The sequence below is a fragment of the Podarcis liolepis genome (assembly GCF_965112155.1).
Source record: "Podarcis liolepis genome assembly, chromosome: 9".
Classification (NCBI taxonomy): domain Eukaryota; kingdom Metazoa; phylum Chordata; class Lepidosauria; order Squamata; family Lacertidae; genus Podarcis; species Podarcis liolepis.
Window position 1 is genome coordinate 4,358,747 of NC_139564.1, and position 15,128 is coordinate 4,373,874.

At 43.6% G+C, this 15,128-nt stretch overlaps 1 protein-coding gene across 5 annotated transcripts in view; it reads left to right on the plus strand.

Moving 5' to 3' along the window:
- ALMS1 (ALMS1 centrosome and basal body associated protein) overlaps positions 1–15,128 on the plus strand; it is a 73,861-nt gene that overhangs the window by 9,130 nt on the left and 49,603 nt on the right. For 4 of the 5 annotated variants that reach the window (XM_083520396.1, XM_083520395.1, XM_083520392.1 and 1 more), the window contains exons 2-4: positions 1,667–1,801; positions 2,919–3,114; positions 14,694–14,814. In XM_083520396.1, the coding sequence (XP_083376522.1) occupies positions 1,667–1,801; positions 2,919–3,114; positions 14,694–14,814 (452 nt within the window). The remainder of the gene's footprint in view (positions 1–1,666; positions 1,802–2,918; positions 3,115–14,693; positions 14,815–15,128) is intronic. The other variant, XM_083520393.1, reaches the window with a different exon arrangement.

A 15,128-nucleotide genomic window follows, 5' to 3' on the forward strand; every position in this document is an offset into this window, starting at 1 on the left:
CCCCAGCCACTCTGGGCGGCTTATTTTAGTAATACAATACCCTATTAAATATCAAAAGCTTCCCTAAACAGGGCTGCCTTCAGATGTCTTCTAAAGGTTTGGTAGTTATTTTTCTCTTTGACATCCGGTAGGAGGGCGTTCCACAGGCAGGTGCCACTACCAAGAAGGCCCTCTGCCTGGTTCCCTGTAACCTTACATCTTGCAGGGAGGGAACCGCCAGAAGGCCCTCGACGCTGGACCTCAATGTCTGGGCAGAACGATGGAGCCAAGTGCATTCATAAAGCAGAGGTGTGGTACGATCACAATGTCCAGGCTCAGTTCAGAATACAGCTATTACATATGGTTCTTCTCCCTACTAGGAAGAAACCAAAGAAATGTGGCCCCCTCCCTCGTGGATTTACTCTTCTTCTGTTTTAGTCTCCATCTGCTCTCTGTGGACCCCTTTGAAGGCAATGTCTGCTTTACTCATCTTGTTTGATTATCATTCAGAACACCCACATAATTACCTCTGCTTAACATATCTAAAATCAATACCGTTTGCGTTTTACCCAGTGCTAATTGCCTTCATTGTTCGTGCTTCATCACACACCACTTTTGATTTGCCCAGGAGTGGTGTATGCATCCTATTCAATTCCTTCAATAAACTGGAATTAAGGTGGGAAGGTGGAGTGAGGGCCTTGTCTAGTGCACAGGATATGTCAGACCATTAACGTTTTTTCTTTTCCTTTTTTACAACAACACCCTCACTCTTAAAATAAAAGCTTGCTGGCTTAATTACCAAACTACATCAGCTTGTAGGCACAAAGGTAAAGGGGAAATTGTAACATCTGATAACAAGGGGGGGGGGCAGAAAGAAAATGAGTTTTCGGATACAGGTGGGTGGATGGACAGAGAAAGAGATCCTGCCAATGTTTTTATCTGTTTAGAATTTATCTGTAAATATTCAATAAACCATTTCCATTCTTTTATAAAAAGTTTGTTATCTTGATTTCTTATTCTTCCAGTAAGTTTTTCCATTTCTGCATAGTCCATAAGTTTTTGTATCCATTCTTCTCTCATTGGGACTACTACTACTTTCCATTTTTGGGCAAGTAACATTCTTGCAGCTGTAGTTGCATGCATAAGTAAATTTCTATACTGTTAATAAGCGTTTTGTATAAGGTAAATGTATTGGACTGATCCTAACCTTTCTGAGGCATGAGGAGATTAAGAAGCCAGAGAAGAACAGGAACTTTTCACAAGACAGTCTCTTCAATAATATGTTTGTTAAACATCCGTTGTTTCTTCATGCCTGGAAAATGCATATTTTTATAATATGTGGATGAATAGAATCATAGAGTTGAAAGGGATCCAAGGGTCATCTAGTCCAACCCCCTGCAATGCAGGAATCTCAGCTAAAGCATCCATGACAGATGGCCATGCAGTATTGTTTTACTAAGTTCTGGATACTGAGAAATGTTTTGGGTGCTCCTGCGACTATTCAGATAATTGGATTTTGCTGTTTAACTCATTGTTCCAACGTAGTATTCAACTCTTGCCTCACTGACTTAAGCAAGCAATATAAAATATTGCTGAATATCTGTAAACTAATTGGTGCTGCAGGACAAAATAGGACAAAATACCAGTTTCTCCAGCCATCATTATTAAAAAGATCTGTTTGTTTCAGCCTATTGCAACAACGCCACCACGTCAAGGTCCGAAAGAAGAGCTGTTAAGCCAAAGCAGCAGTGGGACTCAGGTTTCATATGTCAGTGGTATCTCCTTGGGAGAAGCAATCAGACATAGATCTACTGCTAATCAGGTAATTTTGCAATCTTTTCCATATTTTTTTTCATCCAGTTAGAATATTCACACAGTAGTGCATGTTATCACCATATCCCTGTGGAATAAGTTAGGCTGGGTGACAGTGAGTACCCCAAGGTCACCCAGTGTTCTTCATGGCTGAGGGGTGGAGACACTGGCTCTCTAAACTAACCAAAAGGACTGGGGGGAAAAACAAAGGTCCTAACAGAACTCCAGATAGAGGCAGAGAACTGGGCCACGTGAAGTAAGGAGTCCTCAAATCTTTTCTTTCATATACAGTATTTTGATGCATAAGGGACACAGGTGGCGCTGTGGGTTAAACCACAGAGCCTAGCACTTGCCGATCAGAAGGTCGGCGGTTCGAATCCCTGCGACAGAGTGAGCTCCCATTGCTTGGTTCCTGCTCCTGCCAACCTAGCAGTTCGAAAGCACGTCAAAGTGCAAGTAGATAAATAGGTACCGCTCCGGCGGGAAGGTAAACGGCGTTTCCGTGCACTGCTCTGGTTTGCCAGAAGCGGCTTAGTCATGCTGGCCACATGACCTGGAAGCTGGACGCCGGCTCCCTTGGCCAATAAAGCGAGATGAGCACCACAACCCCAGAGTCGGCCACGACTGGACCTAATGGTCAGGGGTCCCTTTACCTTTACCTATTTTGATGCATAAGCAATCATATCTTTTACCTGGATCGTTCTACCAGGACATTGAGGTCCAGCTCTGAGGGCCTTCTGGTGGTTCCCTCACTGTGAGAAGCCAAGTTACAGGGAACCAGGCAGAGGGCCTTCTCGGTAGTGGCGCCCGCCCTGTGGAACGCCCTCCCATCAGATGTCAAAGAGAACAACTACCACACTTTTAGAAGACATCTGAAGGCAGCCCTCTTTAGGAAAACTTTTAATGTTTGATGCATTACTGTATTTTAATATTTTGTTGGAAGCCGCCCAGAGTGGCTGGGGAAGCCCAACCAGATGGGTGGGGTATAAATAATAAATAATAATTTATTAATGCATATACACTAAAAAAAACATTGTTGGAGAAAATTATAGGTTCTTTAAAGCTTGCCTTGAAGAATCATTCATTTTTCTATTCTCTCTCTCCCCCCCCCCATATTTTACTTTCAGGAAATGAAAACATGGTACCAGCCTCATGTAGAAATAGACACAAGCAACCTGCCAGCAGCCTTGGGCAGAAGGCTTAGTCAGAGCAGTGGGACCCGTGACTTGACAGAGTTCCCAAGCATGGAGGAAGGCTCAATTACTGTCACCGAAGACTCCAGAACGCAGCAAGCACCCAATGCGACACACACACGGCTGTTGGGTATGTTCTGTATACAGTACAGTGGTACCTTGGTTTGCGAGCTTAATCCATTCCGGAAGTCCGTTCTTAAACCAAAGCGTTCTTAAACCAAGGCGTGCTTTCCCATAGCAGCGGGGGACTCAGCTTACAAATGGAACACACTCAACAGGAAGCGAAACATGTTCTGCTTCCAAGGCAAAGTTCACAAACCAAAACACCTACTTCCGGGTTTGCAGCGTTCTTCATCCAAGTTGTTCATAAACTAAGCTGTTCTTAAACCAAGGTACTGCTGTACTCTTAAATATTTTCTTTCATAATTATTTTCATAAGCAAGGACCTTTTTTAAAGTATGTACATATATATTTGTAGCGAAGTCACGATTCAGAGGAATTTCCAGGTGTTGATCCTGGCCATCTCGAGTTCTGTTGTTTTAGATTGAGAGTTCACAATTTGGAGAAAACAACAAGGGACTGAATGCAGGTGCCTTTCACTGTGGCTTCTCTGCTGAAATTCCAGTCTGCCTAAGTAGCAAGCATTTTTTTTTTTGCTGGTATAAAATATGGTTGTTGTTTAGTCGTTTAGTCGTGTCCGACTCTTTGTGACCCCATGGACCAGAGCACGCCAGGCCCCCCTGTCTTCCACTGCCTCCCGCAGTTTGGTCAAACTCATGCTGGTAGCTTCGAGAACACTGTCCAACCATCTCGTCCTCTGTCGTCCCCTTCTCCTTGTGCCCTCCATCTTTCCCAACATCAGGGACTTTTCGCTAGTTACTGCCACAGGTACCCTGTCATGCTCTGCCTTGTGCTCCAGTCACATCTCAAACTTCATCATCATTTTTGTGGATTTGATGGTGCTAACAGGGACAGTACTGATGACAGCAACTCCTAGAAGTTTTGAAAGCCAAGGGAAAAAAGTGGACAGTTAATGTCACCCTTTCCCTCAAAAGTGAGGGAATTGACATATTGGCAATGCAGTACTTAATTTCTTATCAGATGTAAGCTTCCTATGCTACGGTAAGAAAATGAAACGTTATATATAATTTAGGTAGTAGACTGTACTGTTAGAGATATTTGTGACCTTTAAAAAGACAGATCTGTTCATTCATTAAAATGTTGCTTACAGATATACCTATTGTTAAGAGATAGGACAGTTCCCTTAGGTTCTTTTTAAAAAACCACAATAAATGCATGACTCACGTGTAATAAACACCAGCAGTATCAGCTACTTTGTTATTTTTTAGAAAAAGGCATAAAGTTCTTAAGGCTACCTTAGTTGGGCAGTTGAAAAAATGGGGGGGGGGTTAAAACAAAATACAAATCATCATTATAGTATAGTAAGGAAAGTTTTATTATCTGCATTAAGAAATAGTGTGTAGACCTTGGTATTTATCATGTAGAAATGCTCCTTCAGGTATACTGGGCTGAGGCTGTTTAGGGCTTTAAAGGTCAGCACCAACACTTTGAATTGTGCTCGGAAATGCCCTGGGAGCCAATGAAGACCCTTTAGGACCGGTGTTATATGGTCCTGGCTGTCACTCCCAGTCGCCAGTCTAGCTGCCGCATTCTGGATTCTATCAAGAATGCTCACTTGGTGACAAGATCACACATCTACCTCCAGATCTTTGAGCCACATAATGCCATTCATTTCAGCTGTCACCACACTTCTTCCTTATTAGCATTTCAGCTGATCATTCCAGAAAAGGAAGGTGAGCAGGCAGGATCCACCCACATGCTCTCTGTGTGCATGACAAACAGGATTCAAATGGAGGAAATTAAATATATAGCATACCCAGTTAGACTGAATTTGCAAGTTCCTAAAACGGACTCTGGGCACTCTTTGTGACATTGGTCCATATTAGTCAGATTGTTTACACCCCTATTCCTGTTCTTTTAGATGGCATCTCTTGAAATTTATCAGAACCCTCCCTTGCCAGTAACTCTTTTTCTCTTGTGTTCCTCCATTTTCTACTGTTGAAACATATGGTAAGGCCAAATAATTTCTAGAGATTGTTGTCCTGGCTCATGTCCCAAGGGCAGCGACAGAGGGGCTTACTTGTGTATAAGATGGAAGGTTTATTTAAGGCTTACAGCTATTCAGGTCAGACTACAGGTACAGATTGCCAGAGGCACTAATATCAGGGGTCCAAGACTGGACGAAATCTGTGATGTTGTCTCAACAAAGAGGCACGCCCCCTCCTGCCGTTTTTTTTTTATTAACATATAAAACACATGCATATACATTTACACAATACACGTATACAATACACTACCTAATTTTCATAACATAAAACATATCTACATTACTCTATATAGTACCTACCTATACTATACATATCAACATACCTACACACCTACCCCATACGGACACCTGCCAAGTGACTTGACTTCCAGCCATCCTTGTTACGCTACTTTGTTTTTCCAACTAGCTTAAACGCATTTCATTAATTCTTTAATCTTTTCTTCTATCTTAACTTTACTCTCCTTTCACTCTAATCATTTTCTGGATTCACTCAGTGTCTGTCAGAAATTCTACTTTCGCCACATAAATTTTGATGCTTTCCTTAAAGATAGCCCACTCCTTAGTCACTTTTTGTACCATATCTCCTCTTATCCTCCCTGTTAGTTTGTCAATATGGAAGTATTCCATCATTTTAGATAACCAGTCTGTTTTAGTTGGGACGCTGCTGCTTTTCCAATTTTTGCCGGTTTTTAAAAGTAAGACATGGTGCACTCACTTGAGAAATTCTCTTGCCACTAGGCTGGTGGGCTTGGTGGTACATGTTTCTCCAGATGGGGAGCACGGATCTGCTTCCAGCAGCAGAGGTGGTGCCAAGCTCTTGGTGATGGAACGGAGCTCAGCCCCTCATACCCCTTCCTTCAGTTGTTCAACCTCCCCCTTCCCAGCCTCTTTAAGGGAAAAGGAGGTGAGTCCCCTTCCTCTCCTTCGGGCCCCTCCCCACTGACAGCATCGTCTGTGCTTTCCCTCCTCTTCTTCTGACAGCAAATTGCACCTTGAACCCATCAGGATTGTGGGGTCCATGACAATTCTTCCTCCCCTGAGGTATCAAGAGGATGAAGTTTGTGTGCCAGTTTGAGCTTGTGCTCTCTCTCTCTTTTTACCTTTTTAATCAGTATTACTTAGCTAGGTTTTATTGGGCAATGGATGCTTCTCTTGTCTTCAGTGTCACACAGCTTTTTTAAAAAAAAATTTGCTAGTGCACTTGCAAAGCTTAAGCAGGGTCTGGCATGGTTTCAAATTGGATGGGTGACCGTGTGTTGAGATTCCTTCCTTGCAGGGGGTTGGACTAGATGATCCTCTGGGTCCCTTCCAAATCTACAATTATGCTATGGTTCTACAAGTGACTTCCAAAGTGTGCAAGTGAGAGACAGACTACAAGAACCAGGCAGTAACTGGCATCACCCAGTTACCTCTGCCTCTCCATGAGGGGAATGCAAGTGGTCTGAGAAAATTCTGTATTTGTGATTGGATCTAGACATGCCTCTGTTCGCATGTAAAGAGCTTCCAAATGCATTGTGGTACGGTGGCTGATCTCCCCTCATTTCCAATAGCAGCCCCATACACTTTAGGGCTGGGACGCGGGTGGCGCTGTGGTCCAAACCACTGAGCCTAGGACTTGCTGATCAGAAGGTTGGCGGTTCGAACCCCTGCGACGGGGTGAGCTCCCGTTGCTCAATCACAGCTCCTGCTAACCTAGCGGTTTGAAAGCACGTCAGAGTTCAAGTAGATAAATAGGTACCACTCCGGCGGGAAGGTAAACTGCGTTTCTGTGCACTGCTCTGGTTTTGCAGGTAGCGGCTTAGTCATGCTGGCCACATGACCCGGAAAGACTGCGGACAAACATCAGCTCCCTCGGCCAGTAAAGCGAGATGAGCACCGCAACCCCAGAGTCGTTCGCAACTGGACTTAACTGTCGGGGCCCTTTACCTTTTTATACTTTAGGAGATGCTTGTCTGGAGGGCTCCTAGTCTTCAGGGGGGTTGTGAGTGTGTGGGCTACTACAGAACAGAAAGGAGCTACGAAGCCGCTGAGCGTATAGGGAAGATGGCATATACTGCTTTGGATCGGGGCCCTGTTCCTTATGTAACACCATGCCTCAGCTCAGCCAGGGTGGGTACCGGCAGAATGAAAATAGACATAACAGCCCTTTAGAACTGTAAATGCTAAAAATGAACACATATGCAAAATATGATTATAATATGACTAAGGGTGTTATATTTGGATTATATAGTACACTTTCTTTGTAGCAGTCAGACATTTTAGAAATTTTAAAAAGACATTGAGAACGATATGCCACCTACACTCTGATCTCTCCCTGCTGCTTCATATTCTGACTGCTGGTGGCAGCTCCCGCTCCCAGTTTAGCTTCAGCATTTAGTCATTGGCAGGCTTGAATTTCCAATTGTGACTGCTGGATGGCTGGGTGAATATTGCTCACAGAGTCGGAATCTGATAATGGGTAGTTAAGCATTTCAGTTGATTTGAACTGGAACATGGGGCATAATTCTCTTGCTGTGCTTGCAGAACTGTGATTATTTGTTAGTTCTTCCCTGGAGTCTCTACCTGATCTTCCTCTGTCTGCTCTAGCGACTAGCATTGCTGGCATCTAAACATGTGCGTAGCAGAGTGACTGACTATACAGTGGTGCCTCGCAAGACGAAATTAATTTGTTCCGCGAGTTTTGCCGTCTTGCGATTTTTTTCGTCTTGCAAAGCACGGTGTTGGAAAAGTTTTGGAAAAGCTTCAAAAATCACCAAAGTCTTCAAAAACCTCAAAAAGGCTACCACACCGCGTGCTATGAGTTGCTCCTCGAAGTCAAGTCGCAACTGTATTAAGGGTTTTAAGAAAATGGAAACAAACTTGCAAGACGTTTCCGTCTTGCGAAGCAAGCCCATAGGGAAAATCGTCTTGCGAAGCAACTCAAAAAACCAAAAACCCTTTCGTCTAGCGAGTTTTCCATCTTGCGAGGCATTCGTCTTGCGAGGTACCACTGTATGTGCACCAATAGTTTATTTTCTTAATATCCCAAATAGCTCAGGGCAGCATATATGGGCTTGTATTGTTTTAGCTGGCAAGAGAAACTGGTGCGTAGAGAAACTATGCAGCTGGGAATTGCATAAAGATGCTTAGGTTGGAGCGGCTTAAGATGGGCTTTGTTTGTTTTGCATTATCTAGCACCTTGAGACTTCCCATGTAAAAGGGATCAGTACTCCTTTCCCCCACCCACTTCACGTATATCGAACTGTTTCTCTTATTCAATGCAGCTACCTCAGCCAGGGAACCTACTTGCTGTTGTGTGAGGCATCAGTTTCCACAGCTTTATATAATTCCTCTTAATGACTCCTTTTCTTTAATGCATTTGCAGTTTGATCTCCTGTCAAAACCTGTGAATCTGATCTGCAGTGAAATTGGAGTGGGGTAGATTGGTTGGTAAGGGCGATGCTTTCCTGGGGATTATTCTTTCCCCAAGTTCCTTGATCTCATTGTCCCTTAGCCTTTATGGCTTGCTGGGTGTGAGTCATCGTAAGAATCTTTCTTCTTTTCTTTTCCTTCCCCTTTCCTTTGCTGCATATATATTTTCCCTTCAGTCCCGGCTTTAAAAGGGTCTTGGCCATTTAAAACATTTTCACTAAGAGGGTAGAAAATTGGATGCACAGCTCTAAAGGTTGCACCCTGAGGGCAGCGGCTGCCATAATGGAGGAATGGAAGTACCGTATTTTTCGCTCAATAAGACGCACCAGACCACAAGACGCACCTAGTTTTTGGAGGAGGAAAACAAGGAAAAAATATTCTGAATCTCAGAAGCCAGAACAGCAAGAGGGATCGCTGTGCAGTGAAAGCAGCAATCCCTCTTGCTGTTCTGGCTTCTGGGATAGCTGCGCAGCCTGCATTCGCTCCATTAGACGCACACACATTTCCCCTTACTTTTTAGGAAGGAAAAAGTGAGTCTTATAGAGCAAAAAATACGGTAGCAGGATTGAGAGTGGGGCGCGGAGAGCATAGAGAGGCCCATGGTGTCAGTGGAAGTGGAAAAACTAGTGGTGTAATCTATGAGCAGTGTTACTCACTCAAGAGGAGTAGGCAAATGCCAAATCAGATGACTGGAGTGATGGTGATTCTGCATATTTAGCAAACTAGGTAGCAGGCAACTACTGATGAGTGAAAGGGACGCTTTTGCTCTGAAAGCCTCTCCTCCCACCCACCCAAAAAAGATTCAGTTCATTTCCAGCTCATTTCCTATCTCCCAAGAGAAGGTTATCCACTATCCATTCATTGGACTATACCGTATTTTTCGCTCTATAACACGCACCAGACCATAACACACACGTAGTTTTTAGAGGAGGAAAACAAGAAAAAAAATATTCTAAACGAAATAGTGGATATATGATTTTTGTGGTTCATGCTGTGGCCACGTTAATGTGATCTGACAGTGAGTTTGGAGTAGCCCAATGCAAAAATCCTGAGGATTCATGTGGATCCGTGCTTTGTAACCACGGAGGAGGGAAGGAAGGGGAACCATGGATCCTCTGCTCACGACTGCAGCAGATCCCCCCCGCCACCCGCAGGCATTCCCTCCATAACACGCACAGACATTTCCCCTTACTTTTTAGGAGGAAAAAAGTGAGTGTTATGGTGCAAAAAATACGGTACTTGTTGTAGTGTGTGTGTACACTAAATAAGACGGTTGAATCGCGTGTCGAAAGGGAGTGCCTTGCTGTATTCCATATGGAAATACTGGAATGTGTTTTTTCCCCTTCTCTTTTTCCTAAAAGTATTCATTATGACATCATAACTGAGGCATCATCTACAGTCCTTTTGAAAAAGTATTTTCTAATGGCAATGCATTAATTAATATAGCAAATTGAAAACAAAGAAGGGCTCTGCTCAGGTTTTGCCTCCATCTCTAAATGCTCAGCAAACAGCATTCTGATTTCTGACTTTCACATTTGTCAGCATCAGGATGTAAGATGATGCAGGATCAGGTTTGCTTGCTGGGTAAATTTAGCTATGAATGAGGGAGGCGACCTTCAGAATTGACAGTGGGAAGAAGAATTGCTCTTCTTTTGCACCAGACACCCAAAGATGGTGTGGCTGGTATCATTTGCTGCTCTGGGACCTAACAGGTCTCCCCACAGAACACTACTGTTAACGTTTCCCCAAAACCATCACAAGCAGCAAGAGTTGAGATGATGATTTTGCAGTTCCCTAGAGAAAAGCAAAGCTCCATTAATTTTTCCAGCCAACATAAAATTTAATAGGTTTTCAGTGTAACTTGTGAATAACCTGATTTAGATTGTGTAATGGAATAGCTGATGGATTTTGTTTCTGAGATGACTAATATTGCTAGGTATTGTACATGGATTAGAAAGGCTTGTATATGATTTGGGGTGGCTGAAAAGGCAATGATTATGTGTTCCTCTTCCCATCCTTCACCCTGCTCCAAAGAAAGGGCTCTTTGGAGCCATCCTGCCGAAATCCTTGGTAACTTTTAAACCAGGAAGGCATAACAATGAATAATGGTGTACAAAGACCTTGGACCTCACTTGAGGATAGGTTGGAATAGTAGTAGTAGTAGTAGTAGTAGTAGTAGTAGTAGTAGTTTATTTATACCCTGCCCATCTGGCTGGGCTTCCCCAGCCACTCTGTGCGGCTTCCAACAAAACAGTAAAATACAGTAATGCATCAAACATTAAAAGCTTCCCTAAACAGGACTGCCTTCAGATGTCTTCTAAAAGTCTGGTAGTTGTTGCTCTTTTTGACATCTGGTGGGAGGGCGTTCCACAGGGCAGGTGCCACCACCGAGAAGGCCCTCTGCCTGGTTCCCTGTAACTTGGCTTCTTGCAGTGATGGAACCACCAGAAGGCCCTCTGCGCTGGACCTCAGTGTCTGGGTAGAATGATGGGGGTGGAGACGCTTCTTCGGATATACTGGACCGAGGCCATTTAGGGCTTTAAAGGTCAGCACCAACACTTTGAATTGTGCTCGGAAACGTACTGGGAGCCAAGTGTTGGACAAGTAACACAGTTTGAGGCCCACTATCTTCAAGACTTACAGAGAAGAGAATGCATTAAAAAGCATGTGTTCAAACTCTGTGACATCTGAAAGGTTGAATTTGCAATTTTGAGGTATTGGGTCTCGCAACATCCACTACTGGTTGTCTACCCCTGTGTTAAGGGAAGAAATACACAGTGCCTTCCAGCTACAATTGGCAGCCAGCCATCTTTGCATGAGCTTTATGCAAAAAGCAGCCTAATGTGAAATCAGCTGCCGTATTCCAGCTCATGAGATTTCCAGTGCTGTCTGAGATGCTGAAGAAGTTGCCCATCTCTGGTTTGATTCACGGACCTTGTTTTGAAATGTGAGGCAGTGAAACATGGCTGTGTTTCAAGCATCCTTTACTTGGGAGTTTGATATTTGGGGGAAGGAGGAATTTCTTTGCTGGACATATGTGTGACTCTGCTAGGTTGTCCTCTTGAGTGGGTCTTCCAAGCCCCCTCACGCTTTGTGCTTGGCATCAGTTAACTCATTTGAAAATATGGAAGTGTATTGTGGCCTAAGAAATGAGGCGGTCTGTGATAAGATTTGTAACATTCAGCGATGAAGCATATCCTTTTAGTTGTTGCTGCAAGTTTTGCTTGTCCTCCCTTAGCTGCCATTTTCCTAAAACTAAAAAGCCTTGAATGTTACAGTCTTTCCTCGCAGGGAAAGGTGCTTAAGCGTTATGATCATTTTGGTTGACATTTTCTGCATCTTTTCTACCTCTGTATAATACCCTTTTTGAGGTATTGTGACCTGAATTGTACACAGACCATGTCATAGATATTTGCATAAGGGCATTATGATACTATACTGGGGTTTTTATTTTTGTTCCCTTTTCTGATAACCTGTGGTGCAGAATTTGCCCTTTTCATAGCTCCGTGAGAATGTGCTCTGCTTAGTCAGGGCCTGAAAAACTTCTTCCACATTAAGTGCATTAACCTTTGAAGCTTCTCAAGATTCTCTGTTGTGTTTTCTGTAGCACTTAAACAGGAAAGTTGTAAAGCACCTGCAACATTGAACAACTGTGTGAAACTTTATATTCAACAATAACATTTGTCCCTTATTTTTAATGACTCATTTTGTATACAATGCATTGAGGGTATTAATATTTTGCTGGGTCAATAGAGAATACTGAGTTGTATAAGGCACATTTTGTTCCTTTTAACAGTATAGTACAGAAGGGGAAAGAGAAGGATGGAGAGGCAGAAAATGGACCTTTTGCTTTTGACGCTTTTTCTTACTTGCAACCTGGTTGCTGGGAAACTCATAACACAATACAAGGTTATATTAGCCTGTTGCAAGCTCTTGGAAACAGTGGCATATTCAAGGCATTGCTATTTCTGGCATTTTGGTTATAGCCGATCCACCTTGGGTTGAATATTCAAATTCTGTATCAGGCCAAGAAATCCTCCATTTTGTGACAGGATGCATCCTGAAAATGAAAGAAACCTGCACAAACCTGCTTCTGTGCGATACGTTTTCAAAGCTCTTTTAAATATTTTGGCAGGCTTGACCGGCGGTCAGGAAGAGGTGGTGCAAGCAGGGAGACTGAAATGGGCATAAGTTGCAGGAACTATTCCGCAAGGGTGAGGGACGAGACCTTCCCAAAGCATTGGAGCCCCATCACCAACACTGCCTCTCATCTCCCATTCTCACCCCAGTCGTGGCTTCTGAGGTTCCCAGGCACTTCTATGTGGCTTGGTTTCTTTAGCCTTTCTTGATACATAAACATTTCTTTTATAAACATGAAAGCGGAAGAGCTTAAGTTGGTGAATTCTATGTTTGAAAGGTAAAATAGCAGATCTAGCCTCCAAAGCATTTTTTTTCCTGGCCCTGGATAGATCTATGAGATTTGGATCAAGGTGTAGGTCATGCGTAGGCAAACTAAGGCCCAGGGGCCAGATGCAGCCCAATGGCCTTCTAAATCCGGCCCGCGGATGATCTGGGAATCAGCATGTTTTTACATGAGTAGAATGTGTCCTTTTATTTAAAATGCATCTCTGAGTAATTTGTGGGCCATAGGAATTTGTTCATTCCCCCCCAATATAGTCTGGCCCCCCACAAGGTCTGAGGGACAGTGGACCCAGCCCCCTGCTGAAAAAGTTTGCTGACCCCAGGTGTAGGTTGTTAAAATAGACAGACAGACAAGACAAAACAAAACCTTTTTCCAAAAGCTGGAAGGTGAGACACTGCACTTGTGTTGTATCTTTTTGCTTCTTACGAAGTGCCCCAGCTTTGCCATAGGCCAGGGGTCAGCAACCTAAGGCCCATGGGCCACAAGCGGCCCATGGGGGTCATTTTACTGGCCCCCGCCCTGGAAACTGCATCTGCGCAGATGCAGACGCTTGAGATCGCAGGCGCGCACTTGATCCGGCCCACAGAGGGGGCTCCGCGGCATTAACCGGCCCAGGCAAGGTAAGCCTTGCCGACCCCTGCTGTACGCTTTGTGTTCTCCAAAATCAAACATATTCTATGAACCCCAAGGACATGCTCTATGGGGAGCTGGCTTCAGGCACTGGGCCCATTGGCAGACCAATTCTGTGTCACAAAGATTTATTCAAACGCAACACAAAGTCTGCCTTCGTCTGCTCCAGCTGCAACCAAACATGTCTCTCCCGTATTGTTCTCTACGGCCATAGCAGGCAATGCAACCTTCCAACAGTTTGACCTCACCCCCAAAAGCACACTTCCATTCTCTCTCGAGACAGATGGATGCCAAGCAACTCTATGAATCAAATTATTCTACAGACTGTGGATAGTTTGGGGGTGGGGGGGCTTCTGCATCAACATTTTTATGATTATTGAAGCATTTTCTTGCTTATTTAAAAGAAACAGATAAGATATCCATTCATTAAGACCTTATATGACAGAAAAAACTCATTGATTTCTAATTTGCATTTCATTTGACCCATTATGCATTAGATCATCCTACTTGGTGAAGCTTGGGGGTTTTTTCCATTAAAAGATTTAAAACTCTTTTTGTACTGTTTAAAATAATCCTTCTTGCTGAGTTAATGGCAAAAATGAATTTCTTTTAAGTAAGCTTGTTGCCTTCCTCCGAAGAGCGGAACAGCTATTAGGAACCACCAAAATTAGATTGGGCATATGTGCATGAGCTTCATTGAAATAAGGGCAGGATTTCAGGTTATAGATGTTAACGTTGATTATCAGGTCTCCAATTGGTGTATGCTCAAAAGGGGATGCAAAGTTCATTGAGTTACATACACGTAAATGTTTCTCTCAGACATTTGAGGCTTTTTTCTAAGAGGAGGCATGTCACACATTCCCCTAAAGCTGTACCATAAAATTTATTTTAAAGTTGTTTTTTTTATGTTAGAATCGACTATACCATATGTGAAATCTGTGTTTTTCAGTCTGATTCATCTTTAGCCATTTAAAGTTGCCGTATTACACATTTTCAACCATATTTGGTTTTTTAAGCTCCTGCCAGTTGGCAGGGCACTTGCATTAGTAAGGCTTTGATTAGCAAGCCATGACTTTTCAGTCTTGCCACATAACCATGGTGTTTGTAATGTTAACAGAAGCTGAGGACAGTCGCCTCTCTCCCAACCTCCCACTGATGACAACATACTCAACGCAAGGCCGAACATTCTTCAACGAGACCCTCTTCCAGCAAACTGGAACAGATTTTGCTCCTTTGAGGTGGGGTAAACCTACTGTTCTCTTGTACTCTGTTAGCTGTGTTGTTTAATGCACTGAGCACAAGATGGAGTGCATCCTTCTCCCCATTTTATCCTCCCAACAACCCGATGAAGTAGATTAGGTAGAGAGGCTGACTGGCCTAAGGTCAACCGAGCTTCGTGGCTGAGTGGGGATTTGAACCCGGCTCTCCCAGTTCCTAGTCCAGTGCTTTAACCGCTGCAGCACCACTGGCTTTTTCATTCTAGTGCTGCTTCAGCCAAAGGGGTCCACCTTCACCCCCCAAAAACCATTAGAAGGCCAGAAGCTCATCCTAA